The sequence below is a fragment of the Salvia hispanica genome, chromosome 3 (assembly GCF_029641045.1).
Source record: "Salvia hispanica isolate PSC_SH4W2 chromosome 3, Shi_PSC_v1, whole genome shotgun sequence".
Lineage (NCBI taxonomy): Eukaryota > Viridiplantae > Streptophyta > Magnoliopsida > Lamiales > Lamiaceae > Salvia > Salvia hispanica.
This window is the reverse complement of record NC_142694.1, coordinates 43,089,314-43,114,295: the sequence shown is the minus strand read 5'-3', so window position 1 is coordinate 43,114,295 and position 24,982 is coordinate 43,089,314. Positions and strand designations below refer to the sequence as shown.

The 24,982-nt window shown below is 38.2% G+C and overlaps 2 protein-coding genes and 2 pseudogenes across 4 annotated transcripts; all 4 read left to right on the top strand.

Annotated features, from left to right (window-relative positions):
• Positions 1-8,634: 8,634 nt before the first annotated feature.
• Positions 8,635-19,176, top strand: LOC125213241 (glutamate synthase 1 [NADH], chloroplastic). Of its 3 annotated transcripts, XM_048113671.2 has the most exons (22): positions 8,635-9,323; positions 9,400-9,519; positions 9,782-9,895; positions 9,981-10,133; positions 10,253-10,353; positions 10,435-10,531; positions 10,972-11,081; positions 11,372-11,475; positions 11,638-11,817; positions 11,896-12,239; positions 12,313-12,383; positions 12,479-12,948; positions 13,060-13,929; positions 14,026-14,180; positions 14,467-14,628; positions 14,764-16,362; positions 16,653-16,868; positions 16,953-17,221; positions 17,332-17,637; positions 17,743-18,010; positions 18,181-18,438; positions 18,529-19,176. In XM_048113671.2, exons 1-22 carry the CDS (start codon positions 8,931-8,933, stop codon positions 18,793-18,795), a joined length of 6,627 nt encoding a protein of 2,208 aa, XP_047969628.1. In that variant the 5' UTR covers positions 8,635-8,930; the 3' UTR covers positions 18,796-19,176. The 3 variants fall into 3 exon arrangements, with proteins under 3 accessions (XP_047969628.1, XP_088924461.1, XP_088924462.1); XM_089068335.1 differs by lacking the exons at positions 8,635-9,323; positions 9,400-9,519; positions 9,782-9,895; positions 9,981-10,133; positions 10,253-10,353 and adding an exon at positions 10,593-10,728 and having other exon boundaries at positions 10,435-10,509; XM_089068336.1 differs by lacking the exons at positions 8,635-9,323; positions 9,400-9,519; positions 9,782-9,895; ... (1 more) ...; positions 10,253-10,353; positions 10,435-10,531 and adding an exon at positions 10,607-10,736.
• Positions 19,177-20,345: 1,169 nt separating this feature from the next.
• LOC148930876 (LEAF RUST 10 DISEASE-RESISTANCE LOCUS RECEPTOR-LIKE PROTEIN KINASE-like 2.8) lies at positions 20,346-21,036 on the top strand (annotated as a pseudogene).
• An 846-nt stretch (positions 21,037-21,882) lies between these two features.
• On the top strand, positions 21,883-22,967 carry LOC148930875 (rust resistance kinase Lr10 pseudogene; annotated as a pseudogene).
• A 736-nt stretch (positions 22,968-23,703) lies between these two features.
• LOC148930874 (uncharacterized) lies at positions 23,704-24,812 on the top strand. Its single transcript, XM_089066638.1, has 3 exons — positions 23,704-24,415; positions 24,584-24,613; positions 24,697-24,812. The coding sequence occupies exons 1-3, from the start codon at positions 23,704-23,706 to the stop codon at positions 24,810-24,812; spliced, it is 858 nt and encodes a 285-aa protein (XP_088922764.1).
• The last annotated feature ends 170 nt before the right edge of the window (positions 24,813-24,982 follow it).

Sequence of the window (24,982 nt, the reverse complement as noted above, 5' to 3'; positions counted from 1 at the left end):
ATTATTGTGACAAGAAAAACAAACGCACAAACCAACGAAGAAACTCATGCATTCAAGCAATTCACATAACATGAAATTAATCCACATGATCAGAGCCAAAAATTGGCTCTGATACCAATTGTTGGGGTTTGGTGCCCCTTGCACAGCGGAAGACTTGTACAAAACAAATAAATCAGATACGGATCTATTTGACTGATTATGCGATTAATCAATTCACATGTTAAACAGATAATTGCATGCTAGAACGCAAATAATTCATGCTCTAAGAAAGTAAATCCTAAAACATGAATTCTACGGTTTAGGGTTACCGATTTGATTCTCCAAAGAATCGTCGATTGCTCGCGCCTTCTCCACGTGATGATCTTCAATACTAGACCACGGATCTTCTCTCTGGTTCCCGAACAGTATCTCGATATCAGGGTGGGCTGATCTTATCAAAACACTAGGACTCGAATAAAGAAGACAGAAGAAATCCTTTTGGGAAAAGGAGTGGAATTCGAAAATTCCTACAGCTGATGGGGCTGATATTTTCGAAAATTTCAGTAATGAAAATTGTGATTATTCTGTCTCCTTTATTCTCCTATTTATATTAAGTTCCTTTTGGGCCCAGACAGGGATCTATGGAAGGTTTTGGATATGGGCTCGCCCAATTAGCTTTTTACTAATTAAATTGAACCCACAATTTAATACAAGCTTATATTGGAATATTACGAGCAGCCACTACAGAAGTAATATTGAACTCTCCCCATCCAAATCCGAAATTACAAGTAATCCGGGTTTCCACTTTTATTATTTATTTCCCGCACTTAAGATATAAATGTCCATTAATTAATTAATGTCTGCTATGGACTTAATTAATTAATATCTTATTAATTCCAAGAGTGGACTTAGCAAGAATCATTTATTTATTATTCATAGAGTAATAAAACTCCAACTGGCCAGTTTTCCGAATAATAAAACCTTGTTCGAGCTCCTCTTGAGGACATTATCAAACGAGACTCACCTCGTGCACGTTTCAACATAATAGCAATCCTAGCACCGCTAGATATTAATCACCACTACCCAATATATCAGGATTATTGGGTTGCGAAAAACCCGCACCATTTGATAAGTCAAAGTAGTGCATAATCAATACCGTATGCTCAATGCTAACATATGTAGATTAAGAAATAATATTTTATCAAGACCTAGTCTTTCAGTAGATAGCATAAAGACACGTCTTGCTGTTAGATCCGTTCAGTGCTATACCACACCAATGTCAAATTATTTCAGTAAGGCTTAGAAATATGCGGACTGACATTGCAACCTTTGACGATAGGTAGCCAAAGCCTATCTAGGTTGTGAAATTCTTCTTTTTCTTTTGCAAAGCATTGCATAGATCTGACCGTGTTACCTTAAAGTGGACGACGCCCACAACCGGTCTACTAAGCAAAAGACTTAGACTTTGTTTACTTCTTATGCATTTAAATGTTTGTAAAACATCTTATAAATGCACAAGCAAACACAATGTAATAATAATAGTGATTCTATTCGTGCGAGACTGCTCGAATAATACTGAATCAGGTTAAAAGTGGATTATAGAGTTTTACGTATACAAGCAAGATTCTATTCGAGCGAAACTTGCTCGAAACATGCTTTTCAGTATACCAAACCTAACAGACCCGGCCACACACCTATTCAAAAGTGCACGGCGGCAATCAGGCAGTTGGCCTACGGAGGCGCGGCAGACATGTGGGATGAGTACCTCCACATCGGCGAGTCGTCAGCCCTGAAATGTCTGAAGGAGTTCTGTGGGGGCGTGATTGCCGTTTTCGGTGAGCGGTACCTTCGAAGCCCTACTCCCGAAGATTGTCAGAGTTTGATGCAGATGCACGGGGAGAAGCATGGGTTCCCCGGGATGTTAGGCAGCATAGACTGTATGCACTGGGAGTGGAAGAACTGTCCGACTGCCTGGAAGGGGGCCTACACGACCGGCTACAAGTCAAAGAACCCCACGATAATCCTCGAGGCCGTAGCTGATTACCGGCTGTGGATTTGGCACGCGTATTTTGGGGTAGCCGGGTCGAACAACGACCTCAACGTCCTGAACTCGTCTCCCCTCTTCAACGAGAAGTGCCAGGGCGTCGGTCCAGCCGTCTCTTTTGTTGCCAACGGCAACCGGCATGATATGGGCTACTACTTGGCGGATGAGATATACCCTCGGTGGCCCGTCTTTGTGAAGACGATCCGACAAACAAGCGATGAAAGGAAGGCCTACTTTGCGCAACGACAGGAGTCGGCGCGCAAGGACGTGGAGCGCGTATTTGGTGTGCTCCAGTCTCGATGGGCGGCAATTAAGGGTCCCACGCGTTTGTGGGATGTCGGATGCGTTTCCGAAATAATGTACGCCTGCATTATCCTGCACAACATGATTGTCGAAGACGAAGGCGTACAACTGACTAGTTGGGTCAGTGACGATGAAGCCGGTCCAAGCCACGGAACGGCCACCCCTAGTGTACGACAGGGGGTACCTCTCGATGAAGCCGGCCGCCTCAAGGAATTTGCCAACATGCGCCAAGTTGAAGCTCATATTCAACTCCAGAAGGATATAATTGAAGAGTTGTGGGCACGGAGGACTCGGCGATAGTTTTTTTTCTTTATCATTTTTGTAATTTGTTTTTAATCTATGTAACTTTTTTTAAATGCATTTAATGAATTTTCCCGTATATGTGTCGTAAATTTAATTCCGTATTTTAATTCCGTAAATGTAGTGTATTTTGAATTATTTTTATTGCGGCTGGCCTATGGCTGGCCTAAATCTGATGTGGCAGGGGGTTTTTTGAGTGTTGCTGACGTGGCAGGGGAGAGAATGGCTGGCCTATGGCTGGCCTATTTGCCATTGCGGATGCTCTAATACTCCATTCATGATTCATCTCAGCTAAGTTAGCTAAGTTGATTCGAATTTCTTTTTGAGACGTTTTAACTAAGATGAGTTATTTCATTTTTTTTTTACAAAAACAAAACATTTAATCTATCTTACTTTATTCCATCATCTATTTTATTCTCTTTTTATCTCTATATTTTATTCATATTTTCTACTTTTCAACATAATTTATATATTATGTCCAAAAATTTTGACTCTGTTTAGCTGGAGTATCTAGTTAAGGGAAAAGCGTAGATATATTCTACTTTTTGCGTGATGCTCATATTACTTTGGTTTTATGCTTAAAATTGGATTATTCCCACGTTAAACATTATTATTCATTTATGGTGATTGAATTTCTTTGATGAGAAATTGCTAGAAGACGTCCACGACATTGTTAACTTTATTCCAAATATTTCGGTCACTTTTCAAAGACACTCACAATGGAACTAAACATGTGCTTATGCTTGCATTTATATGAATGAGAATTTAAAAAAAAAATGAATTACATTAGTCACGAGTATTAATTAAATAACAGTACTTTCTATCTAAGACCGTATGAAAAAATAATGGGCGAACACAACAAAATATACAAACAACACATATCACGCTGTTATCCGCCAACCTTATTCACCGCTACAAAGAATAGCGGGCGAATACAATAAACACATATAGACGACACATATCATGACGTTATCCGCCAACCGTACCGTTACAGGAAAAATAACCGGCGAACATCATAAACACATATAGACAACACATATCGTGACGTTATCCGCCAACCTTATTCACCGCTACATGAAAATAATGGGCACAATAAACACATATAGACATCACGTATCTTGATATTATCCGCCAACCTTATTCACCTCGATATGAAAAACAATGAGCGAACACAATAAAACATATAGACAATACATATCTTGACGTTATCTGTCAATCTTATCCACGTCTACAATAATAATAATGGCAATGGACGAACATTAATTAATTGCTCACGCTAAGGTGGACAAGTGTTCCATATTCAAATCCACCTAATTGCACCTTCCAAAAATATAATGAGATGGAATCATTAAAAGTTCCAAATCCATTTGAGTACGTTGATCATATGATATTATAGTATATTTATTAGAAATGGGCCACTCACCCCTTAAAAGGCCTCATAAGGGGGAGGGTTATCCACACTTATATAGATTAGATTGGATCATCATCAAGTCGATGTGGGACAGAATTTAGAGAGTTTTAACACGCCCCCTCACGTGTGGGCCGGAAAGGACATCGGTCTTCCATCACGTGGGTAGGCAATGCTAGAGATAAGAAAACCATCATCGATGTGGGCCGGAAAGGACATCGGTCTTCCACTCGTGAGGTAGATAAGAGATAAAGAGAAAACCATCATCGACTTGGGCCCGCTCTGATACCATATTAGAAATGGGCCACTCACCCCTTAAAAGGCCTCATAAGGGGGAGGGTTATCCACACTTATATAGATTAGATTGGATCATCACCAAGTCGATGTGGGACAGAATTTAGAGAGTTTTAACAATATTTCTCTTGTTTTCATATTTTCTTTAGGGCAAACTTAATTTTAATTGATGCGAAAAAGAGAGAGATGTTCCTCAACCAAAATAGAAAAGTCAAAAAAAGCAAAGTGACACATCCATTTCCTTATTAATAGTACTATACATATTTATGATACTAGACAAAATGGACCATCATCTTTAACCATGCATGGGACCCCTTCTTCTCTTTATGGGGCATTTCTTAAAGACAATATAAAGGATTTGGGGTTGGGACAATATCTTATTATGAGATTTACTCTCAATGAATTTGGAAAACATTCAATCTTTGGTTCATGGGATCTTTCAACATGTAAAACACGTTGGGGTAGTATTAATTACTCCCAATCTAGTTTTCACCCTTTTCACATATAGGAATTAGGATTGTGTCAAACACGTTGGCATATATGATTTACTTACATCTCAACTCTCCTCTTTATTTAGCCATCTAAGAAATCATGTCATCAAAAAATTGTACTACCAGAGTTCACTCACTACTTTAATCCATGGTTTAAAAATTTATTTTGACTCGATGCAAATTTTATAAAATACGATGAAAAGTTGATTATAATTTTTTTTAATTAATATAATACAATATTTTATTATGATGTCCACTTATTAAAAATAAGAAAAATATAGTAATACTTTAAATCGCATGCGTATCTAAATGTTATGATATATTTTCATAGGCATGGAATCATATTTTGTGGATCTAAAATGATTTGGCTTGAATAAGCATGTAATTGTGTCACTTTGGAACGAACCAAGACCAAAAGTGTAGATTCTTTATTAGTTAAGTGCAATTATTTTACATATTCGGTGCGGTGCAAATTATTTTTAGTTTTTATTTAAATGTGTTTTTTATTCGTGCTAATCATATAGTAACACATCATATGTTTATCACTGCACATACTATATATTTAATGAACTAAGTTTCGACGGTTCCAATTCTATCATATACATGATTGTTAAGGGTATAATGTTTAAATATATGGGACTAAATAATTCAAGTTAAATAAACTTCATATTACTACTACTATAAAATAGTTTCATGATTCATAATCTAGACGCCACATACAACATACATACGTATATGGACCGAGTAATTTTGTTTGATTTGTTGACAAATTTTCTTTTATTTAATGAATTTGCAGTTTGGAAGTATGATTAGGATTAATATTATAAACAAAGAATTCTTAACACCAGTTGCTGTTGGCCGCATAAAACTGCCGGCAGTTACAGTTGTCCCGTGTCCGCTTCTTGTTTTTTTTTACCACTTTTTTTTCGATTTTTTTAATGACTAAGTACAATGTATTTCCACCATCAATCGTCATCCATTTCATCACTCTTTCATAATTAAACTCAATTATTTTGCTTGAAATCTTGCATAATTAACGTCGGAAATAAATGCACAAATTTTAACTTTTATTCACAATTTAAGATTGTAATACTCCTTTTTTCTCATTAACTACAGAGTTTGTTATCTTAATTAGGATGGTTAAACAATAATTATAATAATTACTAATTTTTAATTAATACTCTCTTCCTTCTAAAAAAAGATAAATTTATAAATGACACAAATTTTAATGTGAAATGATGTGAGCCTTACTGTTTTAATTTACTCCATTTACTAGTACTCCACCATTATGACGTTCATTTTATGCATTTAAAACAAAATTTAAAATACATTAGTTCTACAGATTCATTGATGTGACTGACTATATCCATGGATTGTCAACTCAAAATTATTTGTCGAATTGACACAATGAAAATGATATTTAACCGCTACAAAATTATTTGTTGTATGTCTTTGTAGCTTCATCAGATTAATTTCTAGATATTATAAGTATTCTCTTACCATTATCTGCGTAAAACCTAAATTTTGCGTTATTTCGGTTTACTTTATTTTTGGTGTGTGTTGTTAACCGAAATAATGAATTGACTAATTGCAAATACTATTATTTAATATTTGGATAAATATTGTTTGATTTTTTACGTATCGTTTAAATTTTTATAGATTTGAAATTCTCAAATAGAATTGGTATGTACAGTTCAGTCGTTTTCAATAAAACACAAACCAGAAAAATAAAAAGAAGAATTGGAAACTTTTGGTGAGGATAATTTGAATTGAATTTTATAGTAGGAATATTACATTTATGAATAAATTATTAATTTATTGCTTTACTGTAACTGCTAAACAACTGTTACTAACTATATAATGTGGATAAGATGAATATAAAATACATAAACCACATCACATTTCTTTAATACGAAAGGGTATATGAATAAAAGGGATGTATTCAGGTCAGAACGCTAACTATAAGTAAAACTTAAAACACTTGCGGTTCATTGGATCATATGATCTAATGGTTAGATTAATGCCACGTGTCATCTAATAATGTATGTAGCTCGGATAATAATGTAGCATTTTAGTTTAATAATGTAGCATTTTAGTTTAGAAATGTACAGTTTTAGTCTTACAATGTACATTTCTAGTCTAATAATGTACCTCGCCTAATAATGTAGATTTTAGTATCATAATGTAACAAATCACAACCATCCAATCTAATGATCCAAGGGCTGTGATTTGTGCTGTGTTTTACGCTAAGATGCTGTAAGGACCCTAACACACCCCATGAATCAAATATAATATATATGGAGTAGTATTTATGAAAAAATCTTCAAATTATTAATTTGCGGAGACGATTCGCCCCAGTCGTAAAATAAATTTTAATTGATTGGATACCAAATATTTTACTTGCCTTGAAAAATAAATACTACTATATGTGGTAGTATTTAATTTTTAATTTTGATGTGGACTAGCATCCAATACACATTCACCATTGTTACTACTATATTCATTTTCATCTTTAATTGCTTGCTATATGTGGTTTCTTCTCGTCTGAATATTTATTGAGAAAAGTGAATGCTTATTCTTAATGGGATCGATAGAATATAAAATCTATATTCGTTAGTATTCTACACGCATATTCGTAACATGATGATGTTGACCATATTTATGATTCATAGATTAAAATTTCCAAATGTTTCCTGTACAAAAAGTCGATTACATTATTGTTATAAACACCAAAACTTAAACATTATGCTCGAAGCTAATTGCCAGATAAACACTTTATTAAGTTTGACAAAATTTAACAATTATATTAAATTATTCGATAAATCATGAAATTTGGTCAAGTTACATTCCACTACTTTAAAAATCAATCCCATAAGCCATGAAATTTGAATAGTTCTCATATTTTCATGCCAAAAAATACTGCCACCCACGCTTAATAGATTGATGATGTTTTTTAATCGACAACCACATTTGATATAATTTCACCTATTTTTTTGTGTCAAAAAATATTTGAGAACAAATTAAAATTTCATAAATATTTTATTAATTTTTAAAATCGCAAAATAACTAAAATTTAATCAAATGTGATAGCTTCCTAGTTCCATACAATAAATAACCAAAAGTTACCATACTAAATGACTGATATAACCCGGATTATTCACTAACCGGCCGGGCCCAAATCCGGGTCGACCGACTGACCCACCACGAGAGGTGGTCTCGTGCCGCACATAACACTTCCCTCCACGTGTTTCCATTTCTTACGTCACATCAACAAAACAATTTGTTTTTTTTTTCTTACAATTTGGATTGCTGTTTTTGGATTAGCAAACTAATTTTGCCATCCTAATTTACAGATGTACTAGGGAGTAGTATTTTTTTTCTTCCTGCTGCTATTAATTAAATCCTTTTTTATTATTATTTTGATTATAACTATTATTAAGAAATTAAAACTAACAATTCAAATTTTATTATTATATGGCAATAAATAGTTATATCTCAAATCTCAAGTACTGAAATATAGCAAACTGCTATTATTTCTTCTTACTAAACCTTTCCAAGAAATAAAATAGCATAGAACATTTAATACAAACACCTTGTATAAATTTTATGCAAACAATTATCCAAAAATTTAAAATACATTTTCATAAATTTAGGCAGTTGAATAGACTAGCACACTGTTACCAAAAAAATGCAAAAAAAGAAGAAAAAAAAAAACGAAAACGAAATACGTGGGCCCCAGAGGAGCAATGCAAACAGTAGGTGTTGTGTGTGATTGCTCTCTATAAATTCACCACCTCACTCCCTCGCCGAGGCTATATCCATCCAACTCATCACCAGCTCGCGGCGGCGTTTTTTCTACTGCGAGCATATCTCATCCAGCCCTAGCTACATATTCATTACACCTCCTCCTTTTTCACCAATCGCCTCCTCCCTTTCAGATTCGCCTTGATTGCTGCTTCGATTTTGTTTTTTCCCTTTAATTTCGGTTGAATTGACCTGCAATCTCACCAGATCTGATTCACGACGCTTGTAAATTTGTGTGATTAGAATCGATATTATTCAATTATACACTATTGTGAAATATAAATAGGTTTTTGGTGGAATCGGAACGATGTCGGCGGTGTCGGGATCCGGCGTTCACGTGAGAGGCGGCGGCGGCGGCTTGGTGAGGCCGGCGTGCGCGGCGGGGCACCAGCTGAATGCGGTGGCGGCTCTGTCGCGGAGGGGGAGGGCGCCGCGTGCATTTGCGTCGAAGCAGAGGACGGTGAGCCTGGAGAACAGGTTTGTGCACGGCACGAAGGTGCGGAGCGGTGCGGGGATGGAGAGGGTGCAGCTCTGGCAGACGGACGGGCCGGGGCGCGCGCCGAAGCTGCGGTTTGTTGTGAAGAATTCCATGTCGCAGGTGCCGGAGAAGCCGCTTGGGTTGTATGATCCGGCGTTTGACAAGGATTCGTGCGGAGTCGGGTTTGTGGCGGAGCTTTCGGGTGAAGGCAGCCGTAAAACGGTACTGTTTTGGTGGTTAAGTAATAATTTGTGTGTTTGTATTTGTTTGTAAATGATTGGGAGGTTTGGTTATGCAGGTGACGGATGCTATAGAGATGTTGGTGCGGATGACTCACAGAGGTGCGTGTGGCTGTGAGGCAAACACTGGAGATGGAGCTGGAATTCTTGTCGGCCTTCCTCATGAATTCTACAAAGAGGTTTCTGTTTTTCTTGGATTTAGCTACGCGTTAAGTATTATGAATTGAAAAGAGCCAATTTTCGTAGAAGGGGAATAATTATGTCGTGGACTCTTTTCTCGTTTGTTTGTTGCTATTTTTTTTATCTGAGAAGTTTAAGGCCCCTCCTCCCTCTTCGAAATCCTCTAATTGTTTAAAAATGGCCTCTTAATAAATGGTGAAACTGATTGATGAGATAAAATACTTGTACTGAGGAAGCTACTATATCTTTTTATAATTTCAGGCTGCTAAAGATGCTGGATTTGAGTTGCCCCCACCTGGGGAATATGCAGTCGGCATGTTTTTCTTGCCTATTTCTGACAGTCGGAGAGAACAAAGTAAAATTGTTTTCACAAAGGTAAAAACTGAAACTTTGGATAATGATCATTTTTTATACCGTGCTTCATTATTAACCTGAGTTTCTGACAAATCTTTAATTACAGGTGGCCGAATCGCTTGGGCACTCAGTTCTTGGATGGCGTCTAGTCCCCACAGACAACTCAGGATTGGGCAAGTCTGCTTTGCAGACAGAACCCGTCATCGAGCAAGTTTTTCTTACTGCCACTCCACGGTCAAAGGCTGATATTGAACAACAGGTGCCCAATACTAGTTCTGATAATAATATCTTCAACTCAATTAAATAATAGAATTGCAGATTTTGGTCTTTTTCATCTCTGTTTTCCTTAACACAATAATTGCGATTATACTATTGCAGTTGTACATATTAAGAAGGGTTTCTATGGTAGCAATCCGAGCTGCATTGAACCTTCAGCATGGTGGAGTTAAAGACTTCTACATATGTTCTCTGTCCTCCCGGTTAGTTTCACTAGGGGTGTGATTTTAAATTATATTTGTTGCTGAAGGATTATGTTTGACATTACTATGGTTTTTTAACAGGACTGTTGTGTACAAAGGCCAGCTGAAACCTGATCAGTTGAAGGATTATTACTATGCAGATCTTGGCAGTGAAAGGTTTACGAGCTACATGGCCCTGGTAAATATTTTATCCATTCTCTTTTTATTCTCTGCTGACTCCATACTTTAACAACGAACAGCATGGGATCAACCAATTAACTGAAGCAATGCAAGGTTGAGGAATGACTTCTGAGGCATTGACGTATGAATGATCTCTTAAGTTCTTCCACACCCTTGATCACTATTTGATTTTGGATGCTGGATTGGATACTTGGGGTGAGTTGGTAAGGAAACTCATTATGAAGTAAAATAATATTTGCAGAAACTTGGTGTTTTTCTGCTATGATCCACTTTTAAGATAAAACCTGTTGTATTGTGGAGATGAGATTATGTTCAGATGAGAATGACTAGGTCATTCTCTATGTTCACTTTAAGAGTGCTGATGACAAACTTCACTCCTGACAAAGTATGTAACTTCATCAATGTTGTCTTTAATATATTTTGACTCTGGATTTGCAGGTACATTCTAGATTCTCGACAAACACATTTCCTAGCTGGGATCGAGCTCAGCCGATGCGTGTCCTTGGTCACAATGGAGAGATCAATACACTTAGAGGCAATGTCAATTGGTAAGTTTTGTTTCTCTTTGAATGTGCTGCAATGTAATTTTGTGTGAACTACTGAAGCTTTCTTCAGATGGCGTTCTTTTAGTGCAGTTATAATGATGTTTTTCCCCACAAAATACCTTTATTCAATCAGACTCTACAGTAATCAGTTAACATTATCTATACGCAAATATTTCATGTAGTTAATCAAGATGTCTGATAAATGATATTACAATGGATCATACCATCAACTTCATTTAGTTTTTATCAAGATATTCAGTGAAACTATTGACTTGATGTCACCTACCTAATAGGATGAAGGCACGTGAGGGCCTTCTGAAATGCAAGGAGCTTGGTCTGTCAAAGACTGAGATGAAGAAGCTTCTGCCAATCGTGGATGCCAGCTCTTCTGACTCAGGTTCTTGATTGACTTAATTATTACTGCCCACGCATGCATGAATGGCCACAAACTTGGCGATGTGACTAGTGACTAGTGACATAAATTAATTATATTCAGTTTCAATGGTTTGATGCCCCTATCAGGTTCTGACAATCGATATTACTATGGTATTGTGTTTAGGTGCATTTGATGGTGTACTCGAGCTTTTGGTTAGAGCTGGTAGAAGTCTCCCTGAAGCTATGATGATGATGATCCCCGAAGCCTGGCAAAATGATAAAAATATGGATCCTGATCGAAGGGCTCTTTATGAATATTTCTCAGCTTTGATGGAACCATGGGATGGCCCTGCTCTTATATCATGTATGTTCATTTTGTTAATTACTATATTATTACGTTGGACTTTATATTTGCTTGGTTCTTACATAGAATGGTTTGCAGTTACTGATGGACACTATCTTGGAGCAACATTAGACAGAAATGGGTTACGTCCTGGTAGATTTTATGTTACACACAGTGGCAGAGTTATCATGGCTAGTGAAGTAGGTGTTGTTGACATCCCTGCAGAAGATGTTGCCAGAAAAGGAAGACTCAATCCTGGTATGATGCTTCTTGTTGATTTTGAGAAGCATGTTGTGGTTGATGATGAAGCCTTGAAGCAACAATACTCACTTGCACGACCTTATGGAGAGTGGCTAGAGAGGCAAAAGCTGCAATTGAAGGACATAGTTGAATCTGTGCCTGAATCAGACCGAATTCCTCCCACCATAGCTGGTGCTTTGCCGGTTAGAAATTTTTGTCACTCTTATAATTGATATTGTACTCATTTTCACAAGCTAACAGGTCACAACTTTTTAGGCATCTTCTGATGATGAAGATATGGAAAACATGGGAACGCATGGGATATTGTCACCATTGAAGGCGTTTGGGTATGTCATATATATAACATATATATTTATATTTGCGCTTGATATACAATTCACCTTCTGTTACTCATGAGAGAATGACTGTTGTCCCTGTGCAGTTACACAGTTGAATCTCTGGAAATGCTATTACTGCCAATGGCGAAAGATGGCACTGAGGCCCTTGGTTCAATGGGAAATGATGCTCCTTTGGCTGTGATGTCTAACAGGGAGAAACTTACATTCGAGTACTTCAAGCAGATGTTTGCTCAGGTGACTAATCCTCCAATTGATCCTATTCGGGAGAAGATTGTTACCTCTACAGAATGCATGATCGGTCCAGAAGGTGATCTTACAGAGATCACTGAACAACAATGCCATCGCCTGTCGCTTAAAGGACCTCTCCTAACCATTGAAGAAATGGAAGCAATGAAAAAAATGAACTACAGAGGTTGGAAAAGCAAAGTTCTTGACATTACGTACTCCAAGGATTGTGGTAGGAAGGGTTTGGAGGAGACCTTAGACAGGATATGTGATGAAGCACATGATGCAATCAAGGAGGGATATACAACACTGGTGCTTTCTGATCGAGGTAGTGAACCTTGAAACCTTGAAGATTTGATTACACCCGTGTCTTATTTTGTAGTTTCAACTATCATAATCCTTTTAGTTATTAGTTTCATCTATTGTTTGTACAATGCAGCTTTCTCACCAAAGCGTGTAGCGGTCAGCTCCCTCTTGGCTGTCGGTGCCGTACATCATCACTTGGTGAAGAAGCTTGAACGGACTCGTGTTGCATTAATTATTGAATCTGCAGAGCCCCGTGAAGTGCATCATTTTTGTACACTTGTGGGATTTGGTGCTGATGCAATCTGTCCTTACTTGGCTGTAGAAGCCATTTGGAGATTGCAAGTTGATGGAAAAATTCCACCCAAATCAACTGGTGAATTCCACTCGAAGGATGAGCTTGTCAAGAAATATTTTAAGGCAAGCAACTATGGCATGATGAAGGTCTTAGCCAAGATGGGTATTTCAACTCTGGCATCATACAAGGGTGCTCAGATATTTGAGGCTGTTGGCCTGTCATCAGAGGTCATGGAACGTTGTTTTATAGGAACTCCAAGCAGAGTGGAGGGTGCAACGTTTGAAGCACTCGCACTTGATGCACTTCAGTTGCATGAGCTGGCTTTCCCAACACGTGCCTTACCACTTGGTAGTGCTGAGGCTGTAGCACTGCCTAATCCAGGTGATTATCACTGGAGAAAAGGTGGTGAGATCCACTTAAATGATCCCCTTGCCATTGCAAAGTTACAAGAGGCTACTAGGTCCAACAGTGTAGCTGCCTATAAAGAGTACTCTAAACGCGTTCAAGAATTGAATAAGTCATGTAATTTGAGAGGGCTTCTGAAATTTAAGGAAGCTGAGGTAAAGGTTCCTCTTGAAGAAGTAGAACCAGCTAGCGAGATTGTAAAACGTTTTTGTACCGGGGCAATGAGCTATGGTTCTATCTCGCTGGAGGCTCACACAACACTTGCTGAAGCAATGAACCAGATTGGGGGAAAGTCGAACACTGGTAAGCTATGGTTGTTTTATGCGTCTATTACTTGTTCATTGTCGTATTGCAATGCATAAAATTTCATCTAAGATATTTTTTACCTTTTGCAAACAGGTGAGGGAGGTGAAGAACCATCTCGTATGGAACCTCTTGCTGATGGCTCAAGGAATCCAAAGAGAAGTGCCATAAAGCAGGTTGCAAGTGGAAGATTTGGAGTTTCCAGCTATTATCTTACAAATGCTGATGAGTTACAGATAAAAATGGCACAGGTATGCTGTCATATGTTATACTTTTCATCTAAGGGGTGGTTTTCCATGGTCTGTGCTGTTTTCTTGTCATGCCTATCTTTTATATCCTGTGCTTGGGTAGGAACATGGTTTCTTTTGTTTATGAATTTGCGTTCATGGACAGATGACGCCGTGTCAGCAAAGCACCTTGTGGTGTCTTTGCATCATTTAGTGATACCTGCATTTGGCATTTGGTGAGAATGTTCATTTCACATGTTTCATATGCAAATGATTAGTAGTTTTTAACATTTGAGATTTCATGATGCAGGGAGCAAAGCCTGGTGAAGGAGGTGAACTTCCAGGGCATAAGGTAATTGGTGACATTGCTATAACTAGGAATTCTACAGCTGGTGTGGGACTTATCAGTCCTCCTCCCCATCATGACATTTACTCCATTGAAGATCTAGCACAATTGATTCATGACCTCAAGGTATATTTCCATGCCCAACCAGTTTTACAACCTGATTTAATAATTTTGTTGATTGGCTATGATTGGCTATTGGGTTATCCACTTATTCGTTGGTTTTATCTGATTCTCATAAATTTACTGTTATATTTATTGTAGAACGCAAATCCTGATGCCCGCATAAGTGTCAAGTTGGTTTCTGAAGCTGGCGTTGGAGTGATTGCCAGTGGGGTTGTTAAGGGTCATGCTGATCATGTCTTAATCTCCGGTCACGATGGAGGTACAGGGGCTTCAAGATGGACGGGCATCAAAAGTGCTGGTGTTCCTTGGGAACTTGGTCTAGCAGAGACACACCAAACCTTAGTGGCTAATGATCTTCGTGGTCGAACTGTTCTTCAGACTGATGGCCAACTGAAGACTGGACGAGATGTGGCTGTTGCTGCACTTCTTGGTGCGGAGGAGTTTGGTTTCAGCACCGCTCCCCTCATCACACTGGGTTGCATCATGATGCGGAAATGCCACAAAAACACATGCCCTGTTGGTATCGCAACTCAAGATCCAGTTCTTAGGGAAAAGTTTGCTGGTGAACCCGAACATGTCATCAACTTCTTCTTCATGCTGGCAGAGGAATTAAGGGAGATTATGTCTCAGCTTGGTTTTCGAACACTGAATGAAATGGTTGGACGTGCAGACATGCTTGAACTGGATAGAGATGTGGCAAATAACAATGAGAAGCTTAAGAACATTGATCTTTCCCTTCTACTTCGCCCGGCTGCTGACATCAGACCAGATGCTGCACAGCATTGTGTGCAGAAACAGGACCATGGGTTGGACATGGCTTTAGATAACAAACTAATTGCTCTAGCAAAACCTGCCTTGGATAAAAGTGTTTCCGTATACATTGAATCTCCTATATGCAATGTAAACCGTGCAGTTGGAACCATGCTAAGCCATGAAGTGACAAAACGCTACAAAATGGCAGGACTTCCTTCAGATACAATTCATATCAAACTGAATGGAAGTGCAGGCCAGAGTCTTGGAGCTTTTCTATGTCCTGGCATCACACTGGAGCTTGAAGGAGATAGCAATGATTATGTTGGGAAGGGACTGTCAGGAGGGAGAATTGTAGTATATCCCCCTAAAGGTAGCAACTTTGATCCGAAGGAAAATATTGTCATTGGCAACGTAGCGCTTTATGGGGGCACAAATGGGGAGGCTTATTTTAACGGAATGGCAGCAGAAAGATTTGCTGTTCGTAATTCTGGTGTCAAAGCTGTAGTTGAAGGTGTAGGTGATCATGGATGTGAGTACATGACTGGGGGCACTGTTGTAGTGCTAGGAAAGACCGGTAGAAATTTTGCTGCTGGCATGAGTGGGGGCATTGCCTATGTTCTTGATGTTGATTCAACTTTTAGATCTCGGTGCAATCAAGAGTTGGTAGATCTTGACCCTGTGGAAGATGAGGATGATATTTTGATGCTTAGGATGATGATACAACAGCATCAGCGTCACACAAGCAGCCAGTTAGCTAGGGATGTCCTTGCAGATTTTGACTCCCTTCTCCCGAAGTTCATCAAGGTCTTCCCTCGTGACTACAAACGCATCCTAGCAAATAAGAAAGTAGATGAAATTTCAGAGAACACAGCTGAAGTTGCAGCCAAAGAGGCTGAGGTGGATGAAGAGGTGGAGTTGAAGGAGAAAGATGCTTTTGAAGAGCTTAAGAAGATGGCAGCTGCATCTATCCATGAAACTCCCCAGGTATATTTTGTGACATGTAACATCCTCATCATGCCCTACATTCTACGCACCCAAATGACCCCATAGTTGTAGAGAAAACGTTTGATAGTTCGACCTATGCCATTTTACTAGTACAATCATCAACTGCAATGACTTAGTCTGACAACCTATGTGCTTTAGACTTGGTACCAACCATGAAGATCCATATTTAGTTACTGCTCATTGATTATTGTTTAGGATAATCTTCATCTTCTGCTGTTGGTTATGGAATGTTTGAATCAATTTCTTGATCCAATTTTCTCATTGGATAGGTTGAGGAAGATGAACCAGAAAAGAGGCCGACTAGGGTTCCTGATGCTGTCAAACATCGGGGTTTTGTTGCTTATGAGAGGGAGGGTGTTTCGTACAGGGATCCGACTGTCAGGATGAATGACTGGAATGAAGTTATGGAAGAATCAAAACCAGGACCATTGTTGAAAACACAGTCAGCTCGCTGTATGGATTGTGGTACTCCTTTTTGTCATCAGGTAACAAAAGTTCAGTAGTACTTTAAAGAAGAATCATCTTGAGGACTAAAGACTAACTACTATAAATTGGATCGTGTCTCGCAGGAGCACTCTGGATGCCCTCTTGGAAACAAGATACCAGAATTCAATGAATTGGTTTACCAGAACAGATGGCGAGAAGCATTGGATAGGCTTTTGGAAACTAACAACTTCCCGGAGTTCACAGGTCGTGTATGCCCTGCTCCATGTGAAGGATCTTGTGTACTTGGTATCATAGAAAATCCCGTGTCTATCAAATCAATTGAGTGCTCTATCATAGATAAAGCTTTCGAGGAGGGGTGGATGGTTCCCCGGCCTCCTCAGACGAGAACAGGGTACCATCTTTTACTTGAATACTGCACAAAATATATTAAAGTTCATTGATGAAGATAATTTTATCCTTAATTGTGGAATTTAACGCTGATTTCTTCTTCACCAAATGCAGAAAAAGAGTTGCGATTGTTGGAAGTGGGCCTGCTGGTTTGGCTGCTGCTGACCAGTTAAATAAAAAGGGACACTCCGTGACAGTTTTTGAGCGTGCTGACAGAATAGGTGGTTTAATGATGTATGGCGTGCCGAACATGAAGACTGACAAAATAGATGTAGTTCAGAGACGGGTTAATCTCATGGAAAAGGAAGGAGTGAAGTTTGTAGTTAATGCTAATGTAGGAAAAGACCCATTATACTCGATAGATCAGCTTCGTGAAGAGCATGATGCAATTGTATTGGCTGTGGGAGCCACAAAACCAAGGTGTGTAATTATGATTTCTGCAATTAATTGAATACTATCTCAGTAATATAAAGAGCTTGAGTACATATTTTTATGAATGAGTTAACCTATTGGATAATTTTTCAGGGATCTTCCTGTTCCTGGGAGAGACCTTTCCGGAGTCCATTTTGCAATGGAATTTCTTCATGCAAATACAAAAAGCCTGCTTGATAGCCAACTTCAGGATGGAAATTACATCTCTGCCAAGGGAAAGAAAGTAGTGGTTATTGGTGGAGGCGACACTGGCACGGACTGTATTGGGACATCAATCAGACACGGTTGCACCAACATTGTAAATCTTGAGCTTCTCCCTAAACCACCAGCTACCAGAGCTCCAGGCAACCCTTGGCCTCAGGTTCGGACCTTTTTCTTCTTTCGCTTTTGCACAAGAGTTCTATCGTCCAATTACACACAGTTGCACTGGCATTTGTTCTGGCTTGAGTTCCATCTTCATCTATGCTTTTCCCCCTTTCTTCATTTGTTCTGGACAACAAAATTAAAGTTTCGTCTCTTTAAAATTGGCAGTGGCCACGGGTATTCCGTGTGGATTATGGGCATCAGGAAGCTGCTACCAAGTTTGGTAAGGACCCAAGGTCTTATGAAGTGCTGACAAAACGTTTTATTGGAGACGAGAACGGAACACTGAAAGGACTTGAGGTTGTGCGCGTCAGTTGGGAGAAGGATGCCAGTGGGAGGTTCCAATTCAAGGAAGTCGAAGGTTCGGAAGAAATTATTGAAGCTGATCTAGTCCTGCTAGCAATGGGATTCCTTGGTCCTGAAGAGGTTAGCATTATCCCTTTTCTCTTGGAGATAGTTTGACACCTCGGTAATGCTAATAATTCTGTTCTAACAACGTTTCTCGTTCTTTCTCAGACGGTCGCGGACAAGCTTGGAGTGGATAAGGATAACCGATCAAACTTCAAAGCTGATTACGGCCATTTCTCAACCAATGTTGAAGGTGTGTTTGCTGCTGGGGATTGCCGGCGTGGACAATCACTGGTGGTCTGGGCAATCAACGAAGGCAGGCAAGCAGCTGCACGAGTTGACCAATATCTTCTTAAAGACGAGAATGACGGCACTGATGAAAACGGACTCGCAAAGCAGCAGCAGGACAACTGGAGGCAAACTGTGAGGACATAGACATTAAGAAAGCTGTTAGTTTGGAGTGGTCGCCGATGATCTGAACCGACCAGAACAGATGCCGTGGAACGACGGATAGAGGTTTTGGAGGGAAGGAGGTGGGATTTTTAGAGGTCTAGTGTTTTATGAGTTTGAAAAGTATTATTGTTGGTGTTTTAAGTGCTGGCAAATTATGCCAAGCTTTTATGAAATAAACGATAATGTACAGGTTGTCTGTTCTGTGGTTATCAGTAATCAATCATCAGTGTCGTAGGAATTTCTTCATTACTTTGACTATCGTTTTGTTTTTGAGAAGAAATTATGTAGATGATCAGACATTGAAGCTTATTGCTCTTAGACTTCAAAGTCATTACCATAATTTACATCTCTATATTTGTCTAATTTACTATTTGCACTCTGACGCGTTTTGACATTTTCCAGATGTTACGAGTGTCATTCTCAGTGAACTGCAAATTAAGTGTCGGGTGAATGTAAGATGTTTATCTATAAATTTTGTGTCTATATATGTATATTTGTGGTAATTTGGGAAAATAAAAGTTTTACTAATTTATTTAAGATGCTTTTTCATTTTTTAAAGATTATTTTTTTCATCTTGAATATTAATTCTATAATAAAAAATGAAAAATGACTATTAATGAGAACGAAAATGACAAAAGTGAAATTGAAGGAGGGAGGGAGGGGATATAAAATTTGATTGAAGGTGGCGTGAGTGTCGCCTTCGCCACGCCACACCGGCTAGACGACACGGTGTGCTCGCTCGGGGTGTGAATGCACGTTTCCTGTTTCTATCTCTTTTTTCTCCCTTTTTTTTTTGTTTCCTACCATGACCACTTTAAAACTATATTATTACTATTATTTTTTACCAAACATGACCACTTTTCCGAACTATTTTATTGCATTCAACCCAAAAAGTAAAAAAAATTTAAAAATCAATCAACACATGTCAAGTCTTTTAAACTTGAATTCTTAATTTATACACGTTCCGCGTGCATTATTTAATAATCTACCGCAATTAAAAAGTCAGGATTGATTGAATCCAGCAAAAAACTTCTCGAAAGTCGAACACCATTGGGCAGAATTTAATTCGATAATCCGATAATTTTAAAGTTTAATCAAATTTGCATCGACTTTAACCATGTGTACACCGATCATACTTCATTTCTTTAGCTTTTATAGTATTAATATATTTTGGACCTAATCTATTTTCAATTATCTTGTTCTTATATTTTTCATTTCGTTTTATTTTTCCAGTTCTTTCCTTAATTGTGTTTCTTGCTATTTTATTCTTCAATTTTCTATTTTTAATTTTATTATTCATTACATGTGTCATTTGCACAAACATATATTTAGAATAACATGCATGACATATATTTTTAATTTTCCATTCCATATCAAGATTTGATATATGGTCTTAAGTTCACACACAGGAAGGTAGCTGCTCATATTTGAATAAGAGTGGAGATAAAAATGTTGAAAAAGTAATAGTATTACATTTGATTAACACGAGCATAACCAGCCTACCATTCTTATTTCATCATCATCATTGAAGCATGATCACAACTCAGAAGCTCATCATCATCCTCACCACTTTGATTCTCTCACACCATTTCTTCCATTCTGCTGATGCAAGGGAATGCAGGCCTTCTGCCTGCGGCGCTATTCGCAATATCAGCTTCCCTTTCCGCCTCAAGAGCAACTCCAGCCACTGCGGCCATCCCAAATTCGAACTCACATGCGAAAACAACATCACCTTCATCCATCTCAACTCTGTCAAATACCATGTCAAAGCAATCAACTATGACTCCTCCACCATTACTGGTTGATGCTTCCATGAAAACCGATGGCATCTGCTCTTTCCCCACCCATTCCTCATATCCCCTTACCTTCACCGCTCCTTCTTCTTCTCCATACTATTATCCTCTTCCCGATCGACACTCGTTAGTCAACTTGATCAGCTGCCCCAATCCGTTAAACAATTCATCCCTCTTTACAGACATTACTCAACATTGTGACTCTAATTCATCACGCTCCATCTTTAGATATGTAAAGGTTGGGCGCATCAGGGCCTCAGAGCTACCACATATGTGCACATTAAATTTAATAGTCATGACATCGCAGGATTTGAAGAATGTTTCACTTTCAAAAATCCACCAATCTCTCTTGTATGGCTTTGATCTCATCTTCTGCTATAGCTGCACCCAAAAATCCACAATATGGGGTAAGAAGGCTAACCTTGTTTAGAGTGTTAATTAAGTATTTCATCACTCACAACAATTTTGATTCTTGAAAATGCAGACCATTTCTTGTATCGCGTTACAGGGCAAACTTGTAAGTATTCACACCTCTATTTCTAACAACATACACTGTAGATACTATAATTGTGATACAAATTTCAACTATATCCGCAGACGCAGAGTATCTCCTAATTCCTCTGGCCATTCTAGGTGCCCACTTAGCATTTTGTCATTCTTCTTCATCAATTTTATCCAAGAGATCTAATTTTGTCAAACAAATTTCAGTTTTCGTAATTGCAGGGGTAAGCCTTCCTGTGACGATCATCATCGGAGTTACTGGGCTATTACTACTCTCATTTACTTCCCTAGGGGATGAGATGCCGGGCTGTAAGAATCTTCAATTTCATTTCTCTTTTGAGTCTCTCTTAATTTTCTCAAATGCTCCTTTTTGATTCACAGATTACTACTTGTACAAATTGGGAGCACCTTTTCCCATTACATCAACTGGTACGCTCTTTATAATTCCGCTGTCAGGCTCTTTAAATTCATTTCTCTTTTAGTAGGACTAATTAAGTCTATTATCGCTCTTTAATTTTACATTTTTTCTTTATCATGTGATGGTGCAATCAAGTTTTCTTACTCATGTCACCTGGTACGTTCAGTTACAAGTTTTCCTTTCATTTCTACTTCATGCAATTTACCATATAACTTATACTATAGCACAAGTTTTTTGGATATTACTAAATGTATTTGTTTTATTTTTCCATGTTATCTCAGTTATCATTGCTGGAATTATCATATGTGCACCAAGGATAATCATTTGTCCTTTGGCATTCTGGTTTTTGATCTACAAATTCCGAAGAAGGCGCTTGTCCTCTTTCGAGGGAGTAGAGTCATTCTTACAAAGTGACAACAAGCTCGCTCCAATAAGGTATTCCTACTCGGATATAAAGAAGATGACTAAGAATTTTGAAGATAAACTAGGCCAAGGGGGCTTTGGTTCTGTTTACAAGGGAAAACTTCGAAGTGGTCACCTTGTAGCAGTCAAATTGCTTGGAAAATCCGGAGCTAATGGGCAAGACTTCATCAACGAAATAGCAACTATAGGAAGGATCCATCATGCAAACGTTGTCCAACTTGTTGGATATTGTGCTGAAAGATCCAAGCGAGCCCTCATTTTTGATTTCATGCCAAATGGTTCTCTTGACAAGTATATTTTCAACCAAGAAAAAGCATCTTCATTGGGCTGGGACATGAAATTTAAGATTGCAGTTGAAGTGGCTCGAGGGATTGAGTATTTGCACCATGGCTGTGACATCCAGATCTTACATTTTGACATCAAACCTCACAATATACTTCTTGATGATAAGTTCATGCCAAAAATATCAGATTTTGGGATGGCAAAATTATGCGCCGCGAATAAGGAGGCAGTGACATTGACGAATGCTAGAGGAACCATTGGGTATGTTGCTCCTGAACTTATTAATAGAAGTATTGGTGTAGTATCGTACAAGGCTGATGTTTATAGTTTTGGAATGTTATTGATGGAAATGGTGAGTTTAAACAAAAACTTAACACGGAACAGCGACGAATCGAGTAAGTATTTCCCAAACTGGATATACGACCACTTGAACCAAGGTAGGGACATTGGCATTGGAAATGTTGATGAAAATGACGATAGTAACATTGTTAGGAAGATTACTATTGTTGCGTTATGGTGCATACAAATGAATCCAGACAATCGTCCATCAATGAATAAGGTGTTGCAGATGTTAGAAGGTGATGTTGAAAATCTACACACTCCTAGTTATCCAACGTATATGACTGCCAATGAGGAAGAAAGGTGGGCTATAGATTCAAATGCTTCCACATCATTGTTGCATGATAACAGTGAGAGCAGTATTATTGAGATTATTAGTAATGCTTGAATTTCTGTTATTATCTTTTTTTCTTTACTTAGAAACAAGTTCCACTTTATTGTATCTTTGAAATTTGTTCATAATCAGATGTAACATGAAGTAAATTGCCACATTATTAATTAGTTATTTATTTTCATGGTCTTATGAATTATATTGAAGAATTCTTTATTCATCCCATATATAACTAGGTGACTACCAAGTAAGTCACATGGTGAGAATTCTTTTGAAAGGTTCTCTAATGGATTTGGAATCGGATCTAATTCTTAATCATTGGTAATTAAGCCCTAAATATATGTTTTTTGAGTATTTATGGTGGCGTTACTATTTCAAATTGTGATTTTAATCTGGATTGGCCCAGCCTGGTTGGCGGTATGAGTTAGTGGGCTGACCCCATTTCCTTATTTTTCAGTTTAATGTTTGAGGCCCATATCATAAATCTTACACCAGTAAAAGAAATAATATTTGGCCCAAATTTCAAGTTTCGAGCCCAAAAATTAAAAATTACTCACTTAACAGTATTCGAATTATTGTATTAGTACATCTTTATATTTGACCTTTTCCAGTAGCTAAATCTTGTGCCGGCCTGCATGATTCAAATTATTATTATTTGTTGACTCGAACTTCCGACCTATGATATTTCGAGCTTACGATTCTTGTTTGGAGCGTTTGTTCTTATTGCTGAATACAAGCCTGCTACTACCCTTCATATTCATATTGATTTTAATCAAATGTACAATCTTCACATCTATCCAGCCATGATCACAACTCACAACTTCATCTTCATCTTGATTCTCTCATTCATTCATTTTGCTGATGCAAAGGATTGCATTCCTTCCGCCTGCGGTGCTATTCGCAATATCAGCTTCCCTTTCCGCCTCAACACCGACCCCAGCCACTGCGGTGATCCCAAATTCGTACTCACCTGTGAAAACAATGCCACATTCCTCTATCTAACAAATTCCGAAAAATACTATGTCAAAGCAATCAACTACCAAAAATCCACCATCCGGTTCGTTGATGCTTCCATAGACAGCGATGACATCTGCTCTTTCCCCACCCTTTCTGTACATGCCCCCGACTTCATCGCTCCTCCTCGCTCCATATATCCATACTTTTATCACGTGCCTCTTCTAGCGCGGTTCGTTAACTTGATCATCTGCCCCAATCCATTGAACAATAATACTTCCCTCTTTATAGATGTGACTCAACATTGTGCCTCTAATTTATCGCATCCCGGATTTAGTTATGTGAAGCTCGGGCGCATCATGGCCTCAGAGGTACCGCGTACCTGTGGACTAGATCTAGTCGTCTTGACATCATGGCCGGGATTGATGGATTCGAACAATAATGTGTCGACACTTGATGAAATCCACCAGTCTCTCTTGTATGGATTCGAACTCTTCTTCTGTTCTAGGTGCGGTGATGTGTCCACAACGTGGGGTAAGAGAGACTCGTATAAGTATTCATGCTCAATTCATCCATAGACCCTTTGCTACCGCTTCTGATCATTCTTGAAAATGCAGAGAAACTCCGGAAACTCTTTTTAGGATATATTAGTAAGGATTCATACTTAGATATTAACAACTAATTGTCTTCATAACTACTACAAGTACCTAACTGGTGATTTTTATGCAGTGTATATCCCTGTTCCTCTGGCAATTCTAGGTGCATACTTTATATTTTTTTCTCACTTATCAATTTTCTACTATAAGATTACAAGAGATCTAATTTTGTGAAAGAAATTTTAGTTTTCATACTTGCAGGGGTAAGCCTTCCTGTGATGATCATCATTGGGATTACTACTCTATTACTACTCTCATTTACTTCCTTTTGGGATGAGCTACAAAACTGTAAGAATCTTTAATTTCATTTCTCTTTTTAGTCTCTTTCTACTTTTAATTTCTCTAATGTTCTTTTCTTTTTTTTTTTTAATTCGCAGACCTCTTACAGAGTTTGGGATATCGTGACATCTTCGCTGGTATTGGTACAAATATTTCCCTATACTTCCCAATATGTGAAGGAATTTGTTTTTAG